This window comes from Bubalus kerabau, chromosome 7 (assembly GCF_029407905.1).
Source record: "Bubalus kerabau isolate K-KA32 ecotype Philippines breed swamp buffalo chromosome 7, PCC_UOA_SB_1v2, whole genome shotgun sequence".
NCBI lineage: Eukaryota > Metazoa > Chordata > Mammalia > Artiodactyla > Bovidae > Bubalus > Bubalus kerabau.
Genome location: NC_073630.1, coordinates 88026872 through 88047237, shown reverse-complemented (window position 1 = coordinate 88047237; position 20366 = coordinate 88026872). Strand labels below are relative to the sequence as shown.

General features: G+C 37.5%; 1 protein-coding gene across 1 annotated transcript in view; it reads left to right on the top strand.

Moving 5' to 3' along the window:
* The first annotated feature begins 1935 nt into the window (after positions 1–1935).
* Positions 1936–20366, top strand: part of LOC129657093 (transmembrane protease serine 11F-like) — a 61381-nt gene continuing 42950 nt past the window's right edge. The window contains exon 1 of the mRNA XM_055587409.1: positions 1936–2015. Within this exon, the coding sequence (XP_055443384.1) occupies positions 1936–2015 (80 nt within the window). The remainder of the gene's footprint in view (positions 2016–20366) is intronic.

Sequence of the window (20366 nt, the reverse complement as noted above, 5' to 3'; positions counted from 1 at the left end):
GCTTGAACCTGTGTCTCTTTCATCTCCTGTACTGGCAGATGGATTCTTTATCACTGTGCCACCTGGGAAGCCTTTTTCACTAGATTTTTAAAATTTAAGTGCAAATTAATGACAACAAAAGCTAGAATGGAAAGGTCTCCTTGTGAAGAGGAGCTTTTCATGTGATATGACCATCACTCTTGAGATTGTTCTAGGACCAACTAAAAGTTACAACGTGGGTACTTCACAAACTACGTCCAGTACATTTTTAGAGTTAAAAATATATGGGTAACTTAGAAAGATAGTTATTTCCCTTGGATGCTGACTTACTGTGTTGAATAGGGAAAAAAAAAAAGTGGAAAATCAACATAAGAAAAAACTCCTTCCCTTGAGAAGCTTTTATTATGCAGCTATGTGTCTCTTGTTTAGCTGTATAAACATCTGAAAAACGATTACAAAAAACTAAGTATATTTTTGACACAAACTTGGAGTTCAACCTGATAAAGAGGTTTATGCTATAAAATACTAAAAGCAATGAATACTTCTGATGAGTTCTGAAGATTTCTGATGAGTTAAATGTTAAGTTCATTTACTCATCAAGTAGCTACTTGATATCTATCATGTGTCTGTTATTAAGGTAACATATTTTAATTGATGCTGAAAATAAGTAAATACATATATCATAATTTGGGTAATAATAAGTACAACAAAGAAAAATGAAAAAGAATAAAGAGATAGGGAGTGAGTTGGGCCATCAGTAAGACAGGTTATTAGGGTAACCAGAGTGTCTTTATAAAGTGAGACATGTAGATATCTGGGGAGGGAGTATGGCAAGCAAAAGGAGAACCCTAATGCAAAGATGCAGGTAATATTTTTTAATGATTCAAAGTAAAATATTACCAGAATAACTGGGAGATAAGACATCTTGAATTATGAAATATTTGAAAATGTAATGATACACATGTTATGTGTAGAACTGGGCCACCAAAATAGTTAGCACACTTATAATTTAATTTAATGGTAATATGGGACTAAATGTTATTTCTTAACTGTTTATGAAAACAAACTTCTTAAATTAAAAAACAACAACAACACACCATTTGTTTATTCAAAGCAAAACTTTGGCAAGATTAGAAGACTCTGAGTGAGGCTTTCTATTGATTCGGTTTTTATATGAATCAACATGCTTCTTCAGTCAACTTCAAACCTTTATTCCACTATGATCAAATTCTTGGGATTATATATTATTCCTACTAGCACTGGTGAGTTAGTTCCAAATAGTATTTGATAAAATATTGATTAGTGAAACCCGAGTTAATTATCTAGAAGCAACCATTTAGGATATTTTTATTTGAAGTATAAGAATATAGCTGTATAATATTTAATATAGTGCACAAAATTAGAAATGTAAATATTCTTAAATCTTATTTCTTATAAAACCAGTTTTGTATGGGAAATATTTATTAATATATTTAAGCCACATGTGAACTCAGTGAGTGATATAAAGAAGACAGTCACAAATTCCATCCTTTAGGAAATTATAACCCAAGAGAAGATATAGGAGATTATTAGTATAACAGATTATTAAATGAAGTAGAAGATAGTATCTATGTACCCACTCAAAAGTGTTTATTGAGCAACTACTGTATACCAGGCACTCTGCTAGACACAGAAGATACAGCAATGAGCAAGACTGGTACTATCTATGCTGTTTGCCACCTAAAAGTGGGGAGGTGGGGGGGAGACATTAACATAAATAAAAATAATATTTGATTATTTATTTTAAATTTGGAAAGGTAGAGGGCACTATGGAAGCATACATACAGTTGTATGAGAACACAACATATAAGAATATTAACCCCAAAGACATTTGTAGTTATGAAGAGAAAGATCATTTTTAGCCAGGGATTCAGAAAGCCCTCACAGAAACATAGTGATTGAGTTGGACCTCGAAGGATGGGTGGGATTTGGCCTGGGGTAGAGGTGGGAAAGAGCAATGCATATGGAGACGACGGCTTAGACAGAATCATTCAAGTGTGAGCAGGTCTAGAGGATCAAAGATCATGCAGTAGGCAAGCTACTGGGAACTTTACTGAAAATAGCAACCAACCGGCTAGAAAGATGGATTTAGAGCTATGAGTGAATGTCTAGGCTTGATTCAGGAAACAGAAAGTAGCTGAAGAGACATTTAAGCAGAAGAAACACCACAGAAAATGAGATGTCCAAAATATCTCTGTTTACAAGGTGCTGAATAGACTGATGCGGAGGAAAAGTGAAAACAGAGTGGCTAAAATTCCACTATGATAGTTCAGTAAGAACATAATGAGGCAGGAATTGCCCAGATCTTCGGGTTTACTTATCAAAGGAAAATATGTAGAACATAGAAGTGCCTTGAGATTTAGAATCATAGTCTTGATTTTAAATTCTTGTCCTAATTCTTGCCAATCTCACCTTGCCCAAATTAATCTAAATCTTAGTTAATTTATCATTAACAGAGGCTACTAATGATTGCATACCAGAATTTTTGTATGAATTTGAGATAAAATATATCAATGCTCAGTACCAATGTGATAGAGGGGATATGTTCCAAAGGGGAAGTCACACACCAATACAATTTCTAATCAATCTTTTAACTGCTCAAAGGAATCTATATTTAGACAGTTTAGAACATCTCCTGCCTCTCACAGTTGGGAGGCTCTGAACAATCACATGTGGCCGGAAAAACCTATTCAGGCAGGCTAGAGGACTTCCAAAGGAGTTTGTAGGTTGAAACACTGTCACACCCAGGAATTATTAACTGGAGCTGTAAGTTAACTCTTTTTTCAGAGAGAGGTAGTGGGGGACAGCCCCCCGTAAAGTCAGAGGTGTAGGTGAGAGCACAAAGCAGAAAGTAGGCAGACTCTGGTTTTTGGGGTAGATGCTCAAGAATTTCCAGGGGGACTCCTGAGGCTCGATCCCACCTTTGCGTATGCTGAGCCTCCTTCCTCATGACCTTTGCCACGGGTGAAGCTCCTGCTACCGGCAATTCTCAATAGTGGCTATATGAATTTATATTCCCACCAACAGTGCTTTTCCCAAGGTGGCATTTGGATTTGTTGTTGTTAAATCACTAAGACATGTCCAATTCCTTGTAACTCCATGGACTACAGCCCATCAGGCTTCCCTGTCCTTCACTATCTCCTAAAGTTTGCTCAAATTTATGTCCATTGAGTCAGTTATGCTATCTAACCATCTCATCCTCTATTGCCCCCTTCTCCTCCTTCCCTCAATATTTCCCGGATCAGGGTTTTTTCCAATGAGTTGGCTCTTCTCATCAGGTGGCCAAAATACTGGAGCTTCAGCGTCAGTCATTCCAACGAATATTCAGGGTTGATTTCCTTTAGGACTGACTGGTTTGATCTCTTTGCTGTCCAAAAGACTCTCAAGAGTCTTCTCCAGCACCACAAGTCAAAGGCATCAATTCTTCAGCACTCAGCCTTATTTATAGTCCAAGTTTCACATCTATACATGATTACTGGAAAAACCATAGCTTTTACTATACAGACCTTTGTCAGCAAATGATGTCTCTGCTTCTTAATATGCTTTCTAGGTTTGTCATAGCTTTTCTTCCAAGGAGTGACTTTTAATTTCAGGGCTGCAGTCACCATCCACAGTGATTTTGGAGCCCCAAAAAAATAAAAACTGTCACTGCTTCCACTTTTCCCCTTCTATTTGTCATGAAATGATGGGACCAGATGCCATGATCTTAGTTTCTTGAATGTTGAATTTTAAGCCAGCTTTTTAGCTCTCCTCTTTCACCTTCATCAAGAGGCTCTTTAGTTCCTCTTCACTTTCTGCTATTAGAGTGGTATCATCTGCATATGTGAGGTTGTTGATATTTCTGCCGACATTTGGGGAATACCAGCATAAGAATTATAGTTTCAAGTTTATGAACTGTAATTATAACACTTTCCTTTCATTGGCTGCCTATTCTTTGTCAGGCACTGTGCTCAGAATTCCATTTCCATTATTTCTTAATATAGTACAGAAAATGTGAGCCATTGTCCCAGCTTTTTAACAGAGAACTGAAATCTATCAAGAAGTTATAACGGTATTAATAAGTAGTAGAACCTGCTGTCATCTGCAAGTATTCGGCAATCTATTTCATGGTATTTTAATACAACAGGGAAGAATGGGTTGTCACAACAGTAGTCACACAATTTTTGTAAAGAGAATGTGTTTATTAAGAGATTCAGTGTAAGAGAATGAATAATTTCAGAAATACTAAACTGATATGAGTGAAAATTGTATTAGTAGACATATAAGCTTCAAATATAGACTAAGCCAACAAAGTAAAGGCAGGGAAAACAACCTCATTTTGGGGTTTTAGTGCTGAGGTCAATATGTTACAGCATCGTACTTTGCAATGCAGAATTTATAAACGACCCATTATGGGTGAGCTTCACCTAAAAAAGGCAATAAAAATGGGATTAAAATGCATGATGGCCTTGATTATTTTGAGGTTACTTAGTACCATGTCTGACAAATGATTGAAGAGGTGTTACTCTCCATTTCCACCCTTGGACTCCTACTAGAGCCCTTTTTCAAGACAAGAAAGTCAGATAAGAATGCAGAAATATATTCCATTTGAGTGAGAATCAAAATAAAATGGCATATTGAAAAAGTCTGCAGATATTGCTGAGGTGTGAAGCTTCCTTTGTGCATTCAAAATTGCATTAAAAATGCATATTGTGTTAGTTTTCTGTTGCTGCTTCTCTGCATTAACCTGTGTGTGTCACTATGTGTGTGTGTCACTGTGTGTGTGTGTCACTCTATGTGTGTGTGTGTGTTTTAAGGAAGGTTGTTAACCTCAGTTAACCCATGTCATTATAGAGGTATTACTAACCATGGGAATTCCCAGTAATATATGCTGTTTGGCAATAAGTGGAGAAGACTGTGCCCGAACAGAATATCTAATATGTATCTATGCTTCAGGTTGAATACAAATATGTTAAGACATGTGTAAGATATAATAAGAATTCCCCTTAGGGCTGCTGTCAGGAGAACACCTTATTAACACATAGATATTTATGCTGCCCATGGAGGAGTGTATCTTATTTACTTTAAGCTTGGATATTTACATGTCTTTAGTACCAAGAATAGTCAGATATTTAAATTCTCATGTGAATATCAATAGTTATCTGATGGATTCACTTCACCTACTTCAAAGTAATTAAACAGGGTTTCCTGGTAATATTTTAATAATATTGCCCAAATATTTAATGATATTGCCCAAAGAGAAAGTCATCTAAGAGTAATCTTCAAGGTTTGAAAAATATTGGTCACACTTTATATAAATAAAGTTGGTCATAGAGTCTTCACAAAATTACTTGTCTTTTGTATTTCAAAAGACCCTTAGCCAACTCATCTTCCTTTCCGTTGTGTTACCGAGTCAAATTAATATATGACTTTATTCAAAGGTAAATTCTTGGTTCTCTGTTTCTAATTTTGAGAAGCATCACTTGGTTGATTTTTAAAACAAAGACAAAAAAATACTGAATGAAAAAAGTGTGCTTACAAAATTCTCAGGGAGCTCTGCTTTCATCATTTCTATTCACCTGCTATATAATTCCTATTAACATTTCTCAGGTACTGAGAGGTGATGAGAAACACTTTCTTAACATGTCTCATTGTTTTCCCAAAGCAGTAAAAAGATTTGGCCCACTGGTAGAAAGAACTGGAAAGGTTCACCTGATTTTATGTCACAACAAGGACCTAGATTTATTCATCAGCAAATACCCCAGTGTCTGTAACTGCGCTGGGCACAGTAGGTGCTCAATAAGAACTTGTTGAATGAATCACATGTGACAGAAGGATTAGATCCATTTTGTCTGATCCTAAGGAAATATAACCAGCGTAATGGATATAAAGCTTAGGGATGCGTTTCTAAAAATCACATCAGTTTATTCAAAGGTGAAAGAAATTTCCTCAGAAAATTAGGGAGGAAGTGTTTCAAGAATATGCTGGTCAACTTTACAGTATAGTAGTGATATAATACAGGACATTGTAGCATTGCTGATTGAATGGATTCATTATAAGTTATGCTTAATTATGAATTCCAAGCTTTCATATGGATTCTTGGGGAAAATCAAGATACGCATCTTCATATCCCTACTCCCAGACTTAAAAATACATTTGAATCTACAACCAGTCTCAGGAAGCAGGTCCCTCTATTAAAGATGACTTCGCTAGATCCCAGCCTTTCCTTCCTCTTCTGAGGCCCTGGGACATGGAGGGAATACACGGCTCATGTTTATATCTACTGCTCACCTTGCTGGTTCCTTTCTTACAGATCGAAGCCTGCCCAGGATTTTCATACATTGGAAAGATGGTAGAGAGGGACACTTTAAAAGTGATAAGGTATCCTCTAGGTTTATGGCCGGTAAAGGCTGGAGACTTAGATGTTAGAGATGAGAAGGGGCTGACAGATCAGGATGCCAAGGACTCCATCATGTGGGACGTTTAGGGTTATATTAAAAAATTTGTGTGTCATCATGAAAGTCAGAAGTGAATTCCTACACCTGTGCCTAGTGGGGAAATTATGTACTGGTAGAGTTCTATACCATTATATCTACTACTGTGGTCAGGAATCCCTTAGAAGAAGTGGAGTAGCCATCATGGTCAAAAAAAGAGTCTGAAATGTAGTACTTGGATGCAATCTCAAAAACGACAGAATGATCTCTGTTCGTTTTCAAGGCAAACCATTCAATATCACAGTAATCCAAGCCTATGCCCCAACCAGTAACACTGAAGAAGCTGAAGTTGAATGGTTCTATGAAGACCTTTGCAGCCAAAGATGGAGAAGACTGTATAGAATACAGTCAGCAAAAACAAGACCAGGAGCTGACTGTGGCTCAGATCATGAACTCTTTATTGCCAAATTCAGACTTAAAATAAAGAAAGTAGGGAAAACCACTAGACCATTCAGGTATGACCTAAATCAAATCCCTTTGATTATACAGTGGAAGTGAGAAATAGATTTAAGGGACTAGATCTGATAGACAAAGTGCCTGATGAACTATGGACAGAGGTTCGTGACATTATACAGGAGACAGGGATCAAGACCATCTCCATGGAAAAGAAATGCAAAAAAGCAAAATGGCTGTCTGGGGAGGCCTTACAAATAGCTGTGAAAAGAAGAGAAGTGAAAAGCAAAGGAGAAAAGGAAAGATATAAGCATCTGAATGCAGAGTTCCAAAGAATAGCAAGGAGAGATAACAAAGCCTTCCTCAGCAATCAAAGCAAAGAAATAGAGAAAAACAACAGAGTGGGAAAGAATAGAGATCTCTGCAAGAAAATTAGAGATACCAAGGGAACATTTTATGAAAAGATGGGCTCGATAAAGGAGAGAAATTGTATGGACCTAACAGAAGCAGAAGATATTAAGAAGAGGTGGCAAGAACACACAGAAGAACTGTACAAAAAAGATCATGACCAAGATAATCACGATGGTGTGATCACTGACCTAGAGCCAGACATCCTGGAATGTGAAGTCAAGTCGACTTTAGAAAGCATCACTACGAGCAAAGCTAGTGGAGGTGATAGAATTCCAGTTGAGCTATTTCAAATCCTAAAAGGTGACGCTGTGAAAGTGCTACACTCAATATGCAAGCAAATTTGGAAAACTCAGCAGTGGCCACAGGACTGGAAAAAGTCAGTTTTCATTCCAATCCCAAAGAAAGGCAATGCCAAAGAATGCTCAAACTACCACACAATTGCACTCATCTCACACGCTAGTAAAGTAATGCTCAAAATTCTCCAAGCCAGGCTTCAGCAATACGTGAACCATGAACTTCCTGATGTTCAAGCTGGTTTTAGAAAAGGCAGAGGAACCAGAGATCAAATTGCCAACATCCGCTCAATCATTGAAAAACCAAGAGAGTTCCAGAAAAAATCTATTTCTGCTTTATTGACTATGCCAAAGCCTTTGACTGTGTGGACCACAATAAGCTGTGGGAAATTCTGAAAGAGATGGGAATACCAGACCACCTGATCTGCCTCTTGAGAAACCTATATGCAGGTCAGGAAGCAACAGTTAGAACTGGACATGGAACAACAGACTGGTTCCAAATAGGAAAAGGAGTAGGTCAAGGCTGTATATCGTCACCCTGCTTATTTAACTTATATGCAGCGTACATCATGAGAAACGCTGGACTGGAAGAAGCACAAGCTGGAATCAAGATTGCCGGGAGAAATATCAATAATCTCAGATATGCAGATGACACCAGCCTTATGGCAGAAAGTGAAGAAGAACTAAAAAAAGCCTCTTGATGAAAGTGAAAGAGGAGAGTGAAAAAGTTGACTTAAAGCTCAACATTCAGAAAATGAAGTTCATGGCATCTGGTCCCATCACTTCATGGCAAATAGATGGTGAAACAGTGGAAACAGTATCAGACTTTATTTTGGGGGGCTCCAAAATCACTGCAGATGGTGATTGAAATCATGAAATTAAAAGACGCTTACTCCTTGGAAGAAAAGTTATGACCAACCTAGAGAGCATATTCAAAAGCAGAGACATTACTTTGCCAACAAAGGTCCGTCTAGTCAAGCCTATGGTTTTTCCAGTAGTCATGTATGGATGTGAGAGTTGGACTGTGAAGAAAGCTGAGCCCCATAGAATTGATGGCTTTGAACTGTGGTGTTGGAGAAGACTCTTGAGAGCCCCCTGGACTTCAAGGAGATCCAACCCGTCCATCCTAAAGGAGATCAGTCCTGGGTGTTCATTGGAAGGAGTGATGCTGAAGCTGAAACTCCAGTACTTTGGCCACCTCATTCGAAGAGTTGACTCATTGGAAAAGACCTTGATTCTGGGAAAGACTGAGGGTGGGAGGAGAAGGGGACAATAGAGGACAAGATGGCTGGATGGCATCACTGACTCGATGGACATGAATCTGAGTGAACTCTGGGAGTTGGTGATGGACAGGGAGGCCTGGCGTTCTGTGATTCATGGGGTCACAAAGAGTCGGACACGACTGAGGGACTGAACTGATTGAGAGTTCTGTTTGCCTTCTGCATCCTAGAAGCAGCTCTGTTTTAAATCAGTGCTACACATCAGAGTTCAAATAAGCATTACTTTGAGAAGGAGGTCTCATGGCCTGCAAAATGTTTTGTTCCCCAGGCAAAAATGTGTTGCAATCTTCCTAACCTCTTTCTTTCACATTCTATGACCAGTTCATCAGCATTCTGTCAGCTCTTCTTTCAAAATACATTCTGAATCTAATTATAAATTCTGATCTCCTCACTGCTAATGTGTCAGTCCAAGCCACTATCATCTCTCACGTGAACCACTGTGGTAGTCCCCTAACCAGTTTCCCTGCTTCTACCCTGCATGTTACCCCCACCCCCCATCAGAGTATTCTTCACACAGTGATTCTTTGAAACAATCATGGCATTCCACACATCAATATTCTATAATGTCTTTCTTTCTTATTCAGAATAACATAAAGAGTTCCTTATGGCATGAGAGATTATAAACTGGCACTAAGACCCTCTTCAACCTCATCTTTCCCCCTGCTTCTCCTTGTTCACTGCCCTGTGGCCTTAATGACACTGTGGCTCTTCTGCAAATACCCCAAGTCTCCCTCACTTCATGACACTTGTACTTACCATTTCCTTTGCTTGCCATACTTTCTCCCCTGATATCTGAGTGATTCTATCCTGCACTTTGTTCATATCTCCACTTAGATGTCACTTCTGCTGAGACGTCTCCGCTAACCTGTTTAATCCCGCTGCATCCCTTTTCATTCACTCTCCTCTTACCTGGCACTTTCCATTTATGAGTAGATTTATTTATTGCTCACTGTCTGACCTTCCCACCTGGAGACATGAAGGCAGAGAAGATATACTCAGTCCTACTATATCTCTACTATCTAAAATAGTGTTTGAAATAAGTCAATACTCAATGAAAATGTGGTGAGTTAATGAATAAAATCAAAGGTGTCTTATTAGCAGTGTGCTTGATAGTCATAGTAGCCATAAGTCTTCTTGAGGGGAAAAATGTGATCATTCTAAGGCAATTTTTGTAGTAACCATTTCTGACTCCTGACATGGGGCTTGAGAGCACAGATGTGCTCCTGCAGTTACATTCTCAGACTTCTAACAACCGTCTCTGAGTTATCTCTGCCCCTTCAGACTGCTCAGCGCCTGGCCTCCCATTGCTGCCCATTTTCAGGCAGGAAAAAGGCACTCTGGGCTCCCACCTTCATCTCTGGCAGGAGCAGGCATGAATTCCCACCTCAGTCTATGTATTCTCTGGCATATCTTTGAAGGACACAGGGAAACCGTAGAAATGTTGCTCATATTTGTAGCATAAGCAATTAAATTAAATTAGTAAATATTGTTGTTTATGTAGCTGCTCTCAGAGGTAGGTCTGAACTTGCTGATATTATAAGCATGGGAGGAGGTTGCTTCTGGGTGCTTATAAGATGGCAATCATGATTTTGAAGGTCAGGTATAAAGGGGAATAGATCTTAGGCTGGCTCTAGAACTTATAGGTCTTAAACATTTATTTTAAGGAATTTTTGTAAAACATATGACATTTTTGTGATACCCTGACATATCTCACATGCTTTTATATTGTATTATACTATATAAATAGGATTTAATAAGACTAGCATCCTGCCTCCTCCTCCCTTCCCCCCATATACAGAGCACACATTGCAGCAAAGGGTTACGATGCTATGCAATTTCTGCCCACACTCTGCAACTTTGCCCTCCTCCATTGCCTGCCAAGCCAGTCGTATCTGGCTGGTGGGGAAGTTAATCTTGATGACTAACTCATACTTGAAATTCCCCCAGTTTCTCCCCACTTTGCCAGCTCCTTGTGCTTCTGCAGTCACTTATTACCGTGGCATTTACAGAATATGACATGTGTCTTTCAGACAAAACCAAGCACATTTCTTTCCATCACCCTTTGATTTGTGACTTTTGTCTTTGGAATTTTTATCAAGTTTGAGACAGATTTTGCCTTGTCATGAAAATGCCAGTGTCATCACTACCTAGATAGCCGGATCATTTAAGTGATGCAGCAATCCAATCAGCTCCTGTTTTTAGCTACACATCATTTTGCCATGTTTCTGACATGTTTTTCAGTGTTATTAACAATCCTCCCATAGAAAGAAATCTCTCGAAGAGAACTGCACTACCATAGCTGAAGTAAATTAGACTGTTTAAACTATCAAAATAGTTCCCCAGATTTTCTTAAACTCTTTCCACTTCTCATCTTCTGTGAATTGTTCTCTTTTGTCAATTTCATCAAATTTTCTTTTCAGTAGTAGTGGAAAATGCTATTAATCACGTAGTTTTCTTTGACTTCCAAATAAATTCTATAGTCATATTTCTGTTTTAAAAGAATGATGAGAATATGATCATGAGAATTTGTTCTGCTTGTAAGCAAGGAGTAAAAAGGGAAGGATATGTTTAACCTGTATCACATGCTGAAGAACTTCCTGTATCCCTCAAGGGTTGACCCACCTGTCATATTATCTGAGAAGTCTTACCTGTATCTATTTCTATTCTTTTCCCAAACAACTTTTATTAGTCAATTCTCTGTTTCCTAATTACAATACTTGGTAAAATCTATTTTATTTTCCTATGACACTCTGTTGATTTTATTATGTCTTTCTACTCTACCATAAGCCCCTTGAATACCAAGTCTGTGTCCTTGTTTTGTTTTTAGATTTTTGTATCCCCACCCAGTGGTTGGAATATATTAGGCACGTAATAAAAGGTTCTTAAATAGAATTGAAACAAGTATAACGAAAGGGCATGTGACAACCCTGCTGACCTGATTATGTGTCATGTGGCTCTGGGTATGTTCCAAGTTCAGTACTACCAGAGTTTTGCCTGGCAACACCTGACATATTTAACATGAATAAGTAATTATCTTATTATTAACAAATAGTTTTAGGATCTTTACACTGAACTTAATACTCGTAGCAAGACTGTGGGAGAGAAAAGTACTGGGAAACCTTCTAATCTAATTGGAGTTTAGAGACAGTAGATATTGATAATACCCAAGTTTACAAAGCTTTCAAGAACCTTTGCATCTGAATCCATAAAGTACTGTAGTACATAGATCTGAAGTATGTCTATTATAAAAAAGTTAAACATGATTTATGTGTGAGATATATATATATATATATATTATGGATTATAATATGTCTCATATATATATCATTTTTAATATAAGTGTATGTATTTCTCACATATATATTGCCCTGGAAAGCAATATATACAATGAGTTCAGAGAAGCTGAGAAGTAGTCAATCAACGCTAAACCAACACGCAATTATTCAACAATATATTAATGCCTCTGGTGAAATCCCAGGAACGGCGGAGCCTGGTGGGCTGCTGTCTATGGGGTCGCACAGAGTTGGACACGACTGAAGCGACTTAGCAGCAGCAGCAGCTGGTGAAATAATCTTAGAAAATCAAGCACATACGTGTGCACATGAGCACACACATACCAACTATATTGTGAAGTCTAGAAATGGGAAAAGTAGTGCCAATAATGATATTTCAGTAACAAGCTGGTTCATCTCTTATCATGAGTGTTCTCTTGTGACTTGTACAATCCATTAATTGGTTATTTTACAAATCTTTTTTGTCATGACTTATTTGTAACTCATTGCTCTTTAGTCTGGTCAAAATACTATGACTCATAAATGTAGTTCCATATTTCACTGACTTTTGAATAACTTATTCTATGGTAGCTCAGTGGTAAAGAATCCGCCTGCCAATTTAGGAGACATGGGTTGGTTGGATCCCTGGGTCCAGAAGATCCCCTGGAGAAGGAGATGACAACTCACTCCAATATTCTTGCCTGGAAAATCCTGTGGACAGAGGAGCCTGGCAGGCTATAGTCAATGGGATCGCAAAGAGTCAGACACAACTTAGTGACTGAGCACAGCATAGCACATTGAGGCTTGAGAAACTGGGGATATGTCTTACTCATACAACAATTGCTCCTGTGTGCCTAACATAAAAAAACCCTAGCTGCTTAGTTGTTTTGACATACAAGAAAAAAAACTTATATTACCAAAGGGGAGAAGGAAGGAGTGAGAGGTTAGGGGTATATTATTATTAAAAGATATAAACTACTATACGTAAAATAGATAAGCAATGAGGATCAACTGCAAGGCATGAGATCCATGTTATTTAATGTAATGCATAATTAAAGTGGCCTACTTCTGCACAGTGCTATTTAAACTAGTTAGAACCCCAATCAAATTTTTCTTTAAAGTCTCCATTTTAAGAAAAGTTCTGTGAAGGAAACTGTGGGAAAGCATCTGTTTCAATTGCTTAAACAAACTGAAAATTTCAAGACTGAACTAGCTGTAGGCTTCTCAATAATTATCTGTCATATGTCCAATTATCAGCTATTTTTGATATACTAATTACAGAGCTCATTGCAGGTAGTGATTGGGAAGGGGCAAATTCTCTCACCTGTTTATTTAAGTATGATTATAGCACTTATCATTAAAGAACCTGTCTCTAAAAAAGGATATAACTCTCAGGCTTAATTTCTAATCTACACAGCTGCATTTTGGAGGGGGCAGTCATAGATTTTATATTTGCTCTCTTGATCAAAACATTTGTGAGACTGTTTAGAGAGAAAGGTGTAAGACTGACTTTTTTAACAGACCTCTCTTGGTCTGTGAGTAAGTCATAGGAATGAAATAGCAGCATATGCTTAGACAAAGGAGAAATACAAATAGGAGCTATCTCTGTAGTAATATAGAAGAAATTTCTTATGCTAAAAAACCAAAATGTTTCTATTAATATTAACAATATTTTAAGCCAAGCAATGTTCATTGGTTTATACTTCTTATTCATAATATTTTTTAATTAACAATTCCAAACACCCAAATTATTTTCTAATGCAAGCTCTTCACACACATTCTATCTGCCTGAAGGACTTGCAACAATTCTACACGTTCTCCTAGCACTTCATCCCAGCATTAATATAACTTTCACACAGAGGACTCCATTACTTTTTTCAAGTACTCCCTCTCTCCCAACTTAATCTATAAAATCTTATTTTCAACCACAGATATCTTATTCAACTTCTTCTAAGCTCTTGTCCCTACTTTTAAGGATCTCTATGCTTACTAATTTTATCTTTCCTCTCTTGTAGACTACAAACACTATGACAGCAAGGATAATGTGTTTTCCTTTTATTTACTGTGTATTCAATAATGATTAGTGCCTAAAACATAGTGTTTGTGATATGATTGTTTGGTAAGTATTGATAATAACACATTTTAGAATTGTTTAGCTTTTATATGCAAGTGATTTTTCTGGATGTAGGACCTAGACTGAAATTCTTTCATTCATCATTCATTCATTCATCCAAGAGCAGCGACATTTATGTCAGGAATTATGCTAGATATTATTAGCATTAGTTGCAGAGTATTAGAGTAGTCTATTATTGTGGCTCAGAGGGTAAAGCATCTGCCTGCAATGCGGGAGACCCGCGTTCGATCCCTGGGTTGGTAAGCTCCCCTGGAGATGGAAATGGCAGCCCACTACAGTATTCTTGCCTGGAGAAGCCCATGAACAGAGGAGCCTGGTAGGCTCCAGTCCACGGGGTCTCAAAGAGTCGGACACGACTGAGTGACTTCACTTTCACTTTTCTCAAAAAAGCTTCTGGTTTCTGACAATTTCTATTCATATAGTTCTTCAGAATTAGGAAATGTCTCATATATACTTTCTTAAAATACAACCACATTAAAATGGGGGGGGGGGATGGATATCATCACTCTAATTTGATAGACAAGGGATTCTTAGAATCAGAGCATCAAGATAAAAGGATCAATATATGACCAAAGACTTGAACCTTAGATTTCTTATGCTGAATGTCATACTTTTTCTAGTGCTGTTTCCATACATACTTCATTTGTGTAACCACTCAAGTTTTATTTCTGTTTAAGCTACCAAAAGACTTTAGTTTCTGTATTTTGTTCATTTTATTTTTTTAAAGGACAAACTTAGGCTTAATTCTCTTTTAAACAGATCAAATACTAGGCACTATTAAAGACAGTAAAAATTCCCTTTATTGTCTGAATCACATTCGATGAGTAAATCATTGTAATCTACAAATCAGAATAAACATATGGGAATAATGTAAATGGAATTTAAATGTAACTAAAATAAAGCAATATTTTTTCAAAGTTTGAACCAGTTATACATTTTGAAAAAATCCACTTTATCATAGCCAAGTTCTCAAAGTTCATTGAACACTTAAAATTGCCTTGAATGCATTTTGTATATTATGCTTACACAAACATTTCACAACTATCTAGCTAATAAACTTTAAATTTCCTGAATGCTTTTGTTTGGTTTTTACCACCTTATTTTTCTCTATTAGGGTAAACCACTTCCTTTATAATTATCTGGTGTCTGCATAATGCTCCCTCCAGCTCTACTTCAAAACATGGAAATGAGCATTTGGTAAAAATTTAGGCTTCCACGTGAGACAAAAAGTCTATATTCCAGCTGTAACAGACTTAGAATAGCTAATTACCAAACAAAACTTATTTTAAAATTAAATATTGCCATGATAAAAAAAAAATCTCCTTCATAAGATAGCGTTATCATGATATAATATCATGATTAATAACATCATCCCCATAAATTTGATTTTTGTCATTTCTTGCTTTCTGAAGGGCTCAGAGTACTAAAACCAAACTGACAAAACTTACAGGAAAAGGAAGTGAGAGTTTTTTTAAATTGCAGCAAACAAAATATCTATAACTAAACAATTGAGAATACTTAATGTCATAGATTTTGGAGCTGGAGATTTCAGTTATGAATGAGAAGGTATATATTACTTATGTGGAGACAGAAGTAACTTTTTTTTAAATTATTTCTGGGCTGTGTGATATCAACTTTAATAGTTACTTTTATTAGAGTCATACAAACAGGTGTTAGTGACAAAATTAAAATAAAATGAGTCAAAGAGAAGATGCAAACTGGATACTTACCATTTGAGACCAAATATGAGGAACATACACTGCTCATTATTAACAACATTTATGTTCATGGGGTCGCTAGGAGTCGGACACGACTGAGCAACTTCACTTTCACTTTTCACTTTCATGCATTGGAGAAGGAAATGGCAACCCACTCCGGTGTTCTTGCCTGAAAAATCCCAGGGACGGGGAAGCCTGGTGGGCTGCCGTCTATGGGGTCGCACAGAGTCGGATACGACTAAAGCGACTTAGCTGCAGCAGCAGCAGCATGTCTACAATGGAAATATTTTCTCTTCATTTAATTTTCCTCATCTTGCCGGAGGCACAATCATGGAAACAAGGGAGCCATTAATCTTTTCTTTGGCTCACAGCTAAGAAATCAACAAAGCTCAAGGACTAGAGCAAAATCCATTTTCTCCTCTCCACCCTACTTACTGCTTCAGCCTTAGTCCAAGCCATCACCGTTTCTCCTGGACCTTCAAAATGACATCTAAACTGGTCTTTCCATCTGCATTCTTGCTGTAAATTTCATTCATACCTCTGTGATTATTGTAAATTCTCAGCCTAACTAAAACTTTTATTGTTTCCTCACCTCACCTTCGACAGAATCAATTTCAAGCTCTTTACTTTGGGTTATAAGACTCCTCATGAGCTGGTCCAACCCTCCAGCCTTACTATGTCCTCTTTTGAGTACAATAATGCTGTGAAAGACTTGACATAATGGATATACTTTGGAAGACATAATTGTTTAAGGGCAAAATTCATATTTCATGTATGTATTTTCCCAGTATAATTATTATTGCAAAATGCTGTTTCACCTCCCTAGTGTTTTTTGTTTTTATTTTTTGCACATAATATTTTTTTCCTCTGTTCCCTTCTTCTCTTTTATTCCTGGACAACTTTTATCAAAGTTTTAAGCATGTTTCTTTCTTGATAAAACTCCCTGACACAGCACTCTAAGAGGTTGCTTTCTCTTCTTGTACTAAATTTTATTTTGGCATAGTTCATACTGTCTATTGATTACTTGTTTCCATGTCTGTGTCCTCATTTATAATATGAGCATCCTAAATACATATTTAAAAATTTTTATACCTCTTGGGCTCTAGAATAATTTCAAGAATGTTCTCAAGATCATCTCATTTAAAGGATTTAAGTTCAAATACATTAAGATTAAATTTTTAAGACAAATTTAAAAACATATAAACTGCTCCAAAGTATCTCACTTGTAAAATATTAAATATTGAATCCTCTTTGGGGATTCAGAGCATAAAGCAAATAAATACCAGCTCTCAAGTTGGAGAAAGATAATTTAAATTACTTAAGGTATTTTGGGTGGACAGGTAATACATGAGTTGGGATAGGTAAGAGACAAAATAAGACAGGGCAAAAGCTAACAGAGTTTTGTCAAAAGAATACATTGGGCATAGCAAACAGCCTTTTCCAACAACCCAAGAAACGACTGTACACATGGACATCTCCAGATGGTCAATACTGAAATCAGACTGATTATGTTCTTTGCAACCAAAGAGATAGAAGCTCTATACACTCAGCAAAAAACAAGACCTAGAGCTAACTGTGGCTCAGATCATGAACTTATTGCAAAATTCAGATTTAAATTGAAGAAAGTAGGGGAAATCACTAGGCCCTTCAGGTATGACCTAAATCAAATCCTTTATGATTATACACTGGAGGTGAGGAATAGATTTAAGGGATTAGGTCTGATAGACAGAGTGCCTGAAGAACTAGATGGAGGTTTGTATTACTGTACAGGAAGTGGTGTCCAAAAACATCTCAAAAGAAAAGAAATGTAAGAAGGCAAAGAGATTTTTTGAGAAGGCTTTACAAATACCCAGAAAAGAGGAAATGTGAAAGGCAAGGGGGAAAGGAAAAGATATACCCAACTGAATGTAGAGTACCAGAGAATAACAAAGAGAGATAAGAAAGCCTTCTTAAGTGAACAATGCAAAGAATTAGATAGAAAAAACAGAACAGGAAAGACTAGAGATATATTCAAGAAAATTTGAGATAAAAAAGAGAACATTTCATGCAAGGATGGGCATGAAGAAGGATAGAAATGGTAAGGACATAAGAGAAGCAGGAGATATTAAGAAGATGTGGCAAGAATACACAGAAGAACTATACAAAAAAGATCTTAATGTCTCATATAGCCATGATGGTGTGGTCACTCACCTAGAGTCAGACATCCTGGAGTGTGAAGCCAAGCGGGTCTTAAGAAACATTACTGTGAACAAAGCTAGTGGAGGTGATGGAATTCTAGCTGAGGTATTTCAAATCCTAAAAGATGATGCAGTTAAACTGCTGCACTCAATGTGTCAGCAAATTTGGAAAACAGCAGTGGCCATAGGACTGGAAAACATCAGTGTTCATTCCAATCCCAAAGAAGGGAAATGCCAAAGAGTATTCAAGCTACCACACAGTTGTGCTCCCGTCAGATGTCAAAAAGATGATGTTCAAAATCCTTCAATCTAATCAACGGAGAACTTCCAAATGTGCAAGCTGGAATTAGAAAAGTCAAAGGAACCAGAGATCAAATTGTCAACATTCATTGGATCATAGAGAAAGCAAGAGAATTCCAGAAAAACATCTACTTCTGTTTCATTGACTATGGGAAAGCTCTTGACTGTGTGGATCACAACAAACTGTGGAAAATTCTTAAAGAGATGGGAATACCAGACCACCTTGTCTGTCTCTTAAGAAACCTGTATGCAGGTCAAGTAGCAATAATTAAAACCGGACATGGAACTGACTAGTTCAAAATTGAGAATGGAGTACATCAAGATTGTATATTTTCACCCTGCTTATTTAACATCTATGCAGAGAACATCATATGAAATTTTGGGCTGGATGAATCACAAGCTGCCATCAAGGTTGAAAGTGGAAAAATCAAAGTTAGTCGCACAGTCTTGTCTGACTCTTTACGATCCCATGGACCATGTAGCCTGTCTGTCTCCTCTGTCCATGGAATTCTCCAAGCAAGAGTATTAGTTTAGGTTATCATTTCCTTCTTAAAGGGATCTTCTCAACCCAGGGATCAAACCTGGGTCTCCTGCACTGCAGGCAGATTCTTTACCAACTGTGTCATTAGGGAAACCCAGAATCAAAAATGGGTTTTTTTTCCTCAAAATGCTGAGAGAAATATCAACAACCTCACATTTGCAGATGATACCACTCTAAGGGCAGAAATCAGAGAAGGAAATGACAACACACTCCAGTAGTTTTGCCTGGAGAATTCCATGGGCAAAGGAACCAGGTAGGCTACAGTCCATGGGTTTTCAAAGAGTTGGACACAACCGTGTGACTAACTTTCACTTTCAATGGCAGAAAGTGAAGAGGAAATAAAGAGACTCTTGATGAGGGTGAAAGAGGAGAGTGAAATCTGGCTTAAAACTCCACATTAAAAATACTAAGCTCATGGCATCTGGTCCTATCACTTCATAGCAAATAGAAGGGGAAAATGTGGAAGCAGTGACAGATTTTATTTTCTTGGGCTCCAAAAAAACTGCAGAGGTTGACAGCAACCACAAAATCAAAAGAAGCTTGCTCCTTGGAAGGAAATCTATGACTAACTTAGACACCGTATTAAAAAGCAGAGACGTCACTTTGCTGACAAAAGTCCGTATAGTCAAAGCTATGGTTTTTCCAATAGTGATGTACAGATGTGAGAGTTGGACCGTAAAGAAGGCTGAGGGCCAAAGAATTGATGCTTTTGAATTGTGGTGCTGAAGACTCATAAGAGTTACTTGGACAGTAAGGAGATCAAACCTGTTGATTCTAAAGACAATTAACCCTGAATTCTCATTGGAGGACTGATTTTGAAGCTGAAACTCCAATATTTTGGCCACCTGATGTAAAGAGCTGACCCACTGGAAAAGACCCTGATGCTGGGAAAGACTGAGGGCAGAAGAAGGGAGCAACAGAGGATGAGACTGGTGGATGGCATCACCATCTCAAGGGTCATGAGTTTGAACAAACTCTGGGAGATAGTGAAGGAAAGCAAGGCCTGGCATGCTGTGGTTCATGGGGTTACAAAGAGTCAGACACAACTTAGCGACTGAACAACAATAACAAGTGTAAAATGGAAATGAAGAGTTTTCGTAGGGACTGAAATCTTATCAAGTATAACTTGCAATTTGTGGTTTCACTAATAAAAATGGGAGAACTGTAGTCAGGACTTCAAGAGCAATGTTGTTACTCCTTAAAAAAACTTTATTTTAATTGGAGGATAATTGCTTTGCAAGGTTTTGCTGGTTTCTGCCACATATCAACATGAATCAATCATAGGGATACATCTGTCTTCCCCCCTTCAACCTCCGTCCCACCTCCCACCCCATCACATCCCTCTAGGTTGTCACA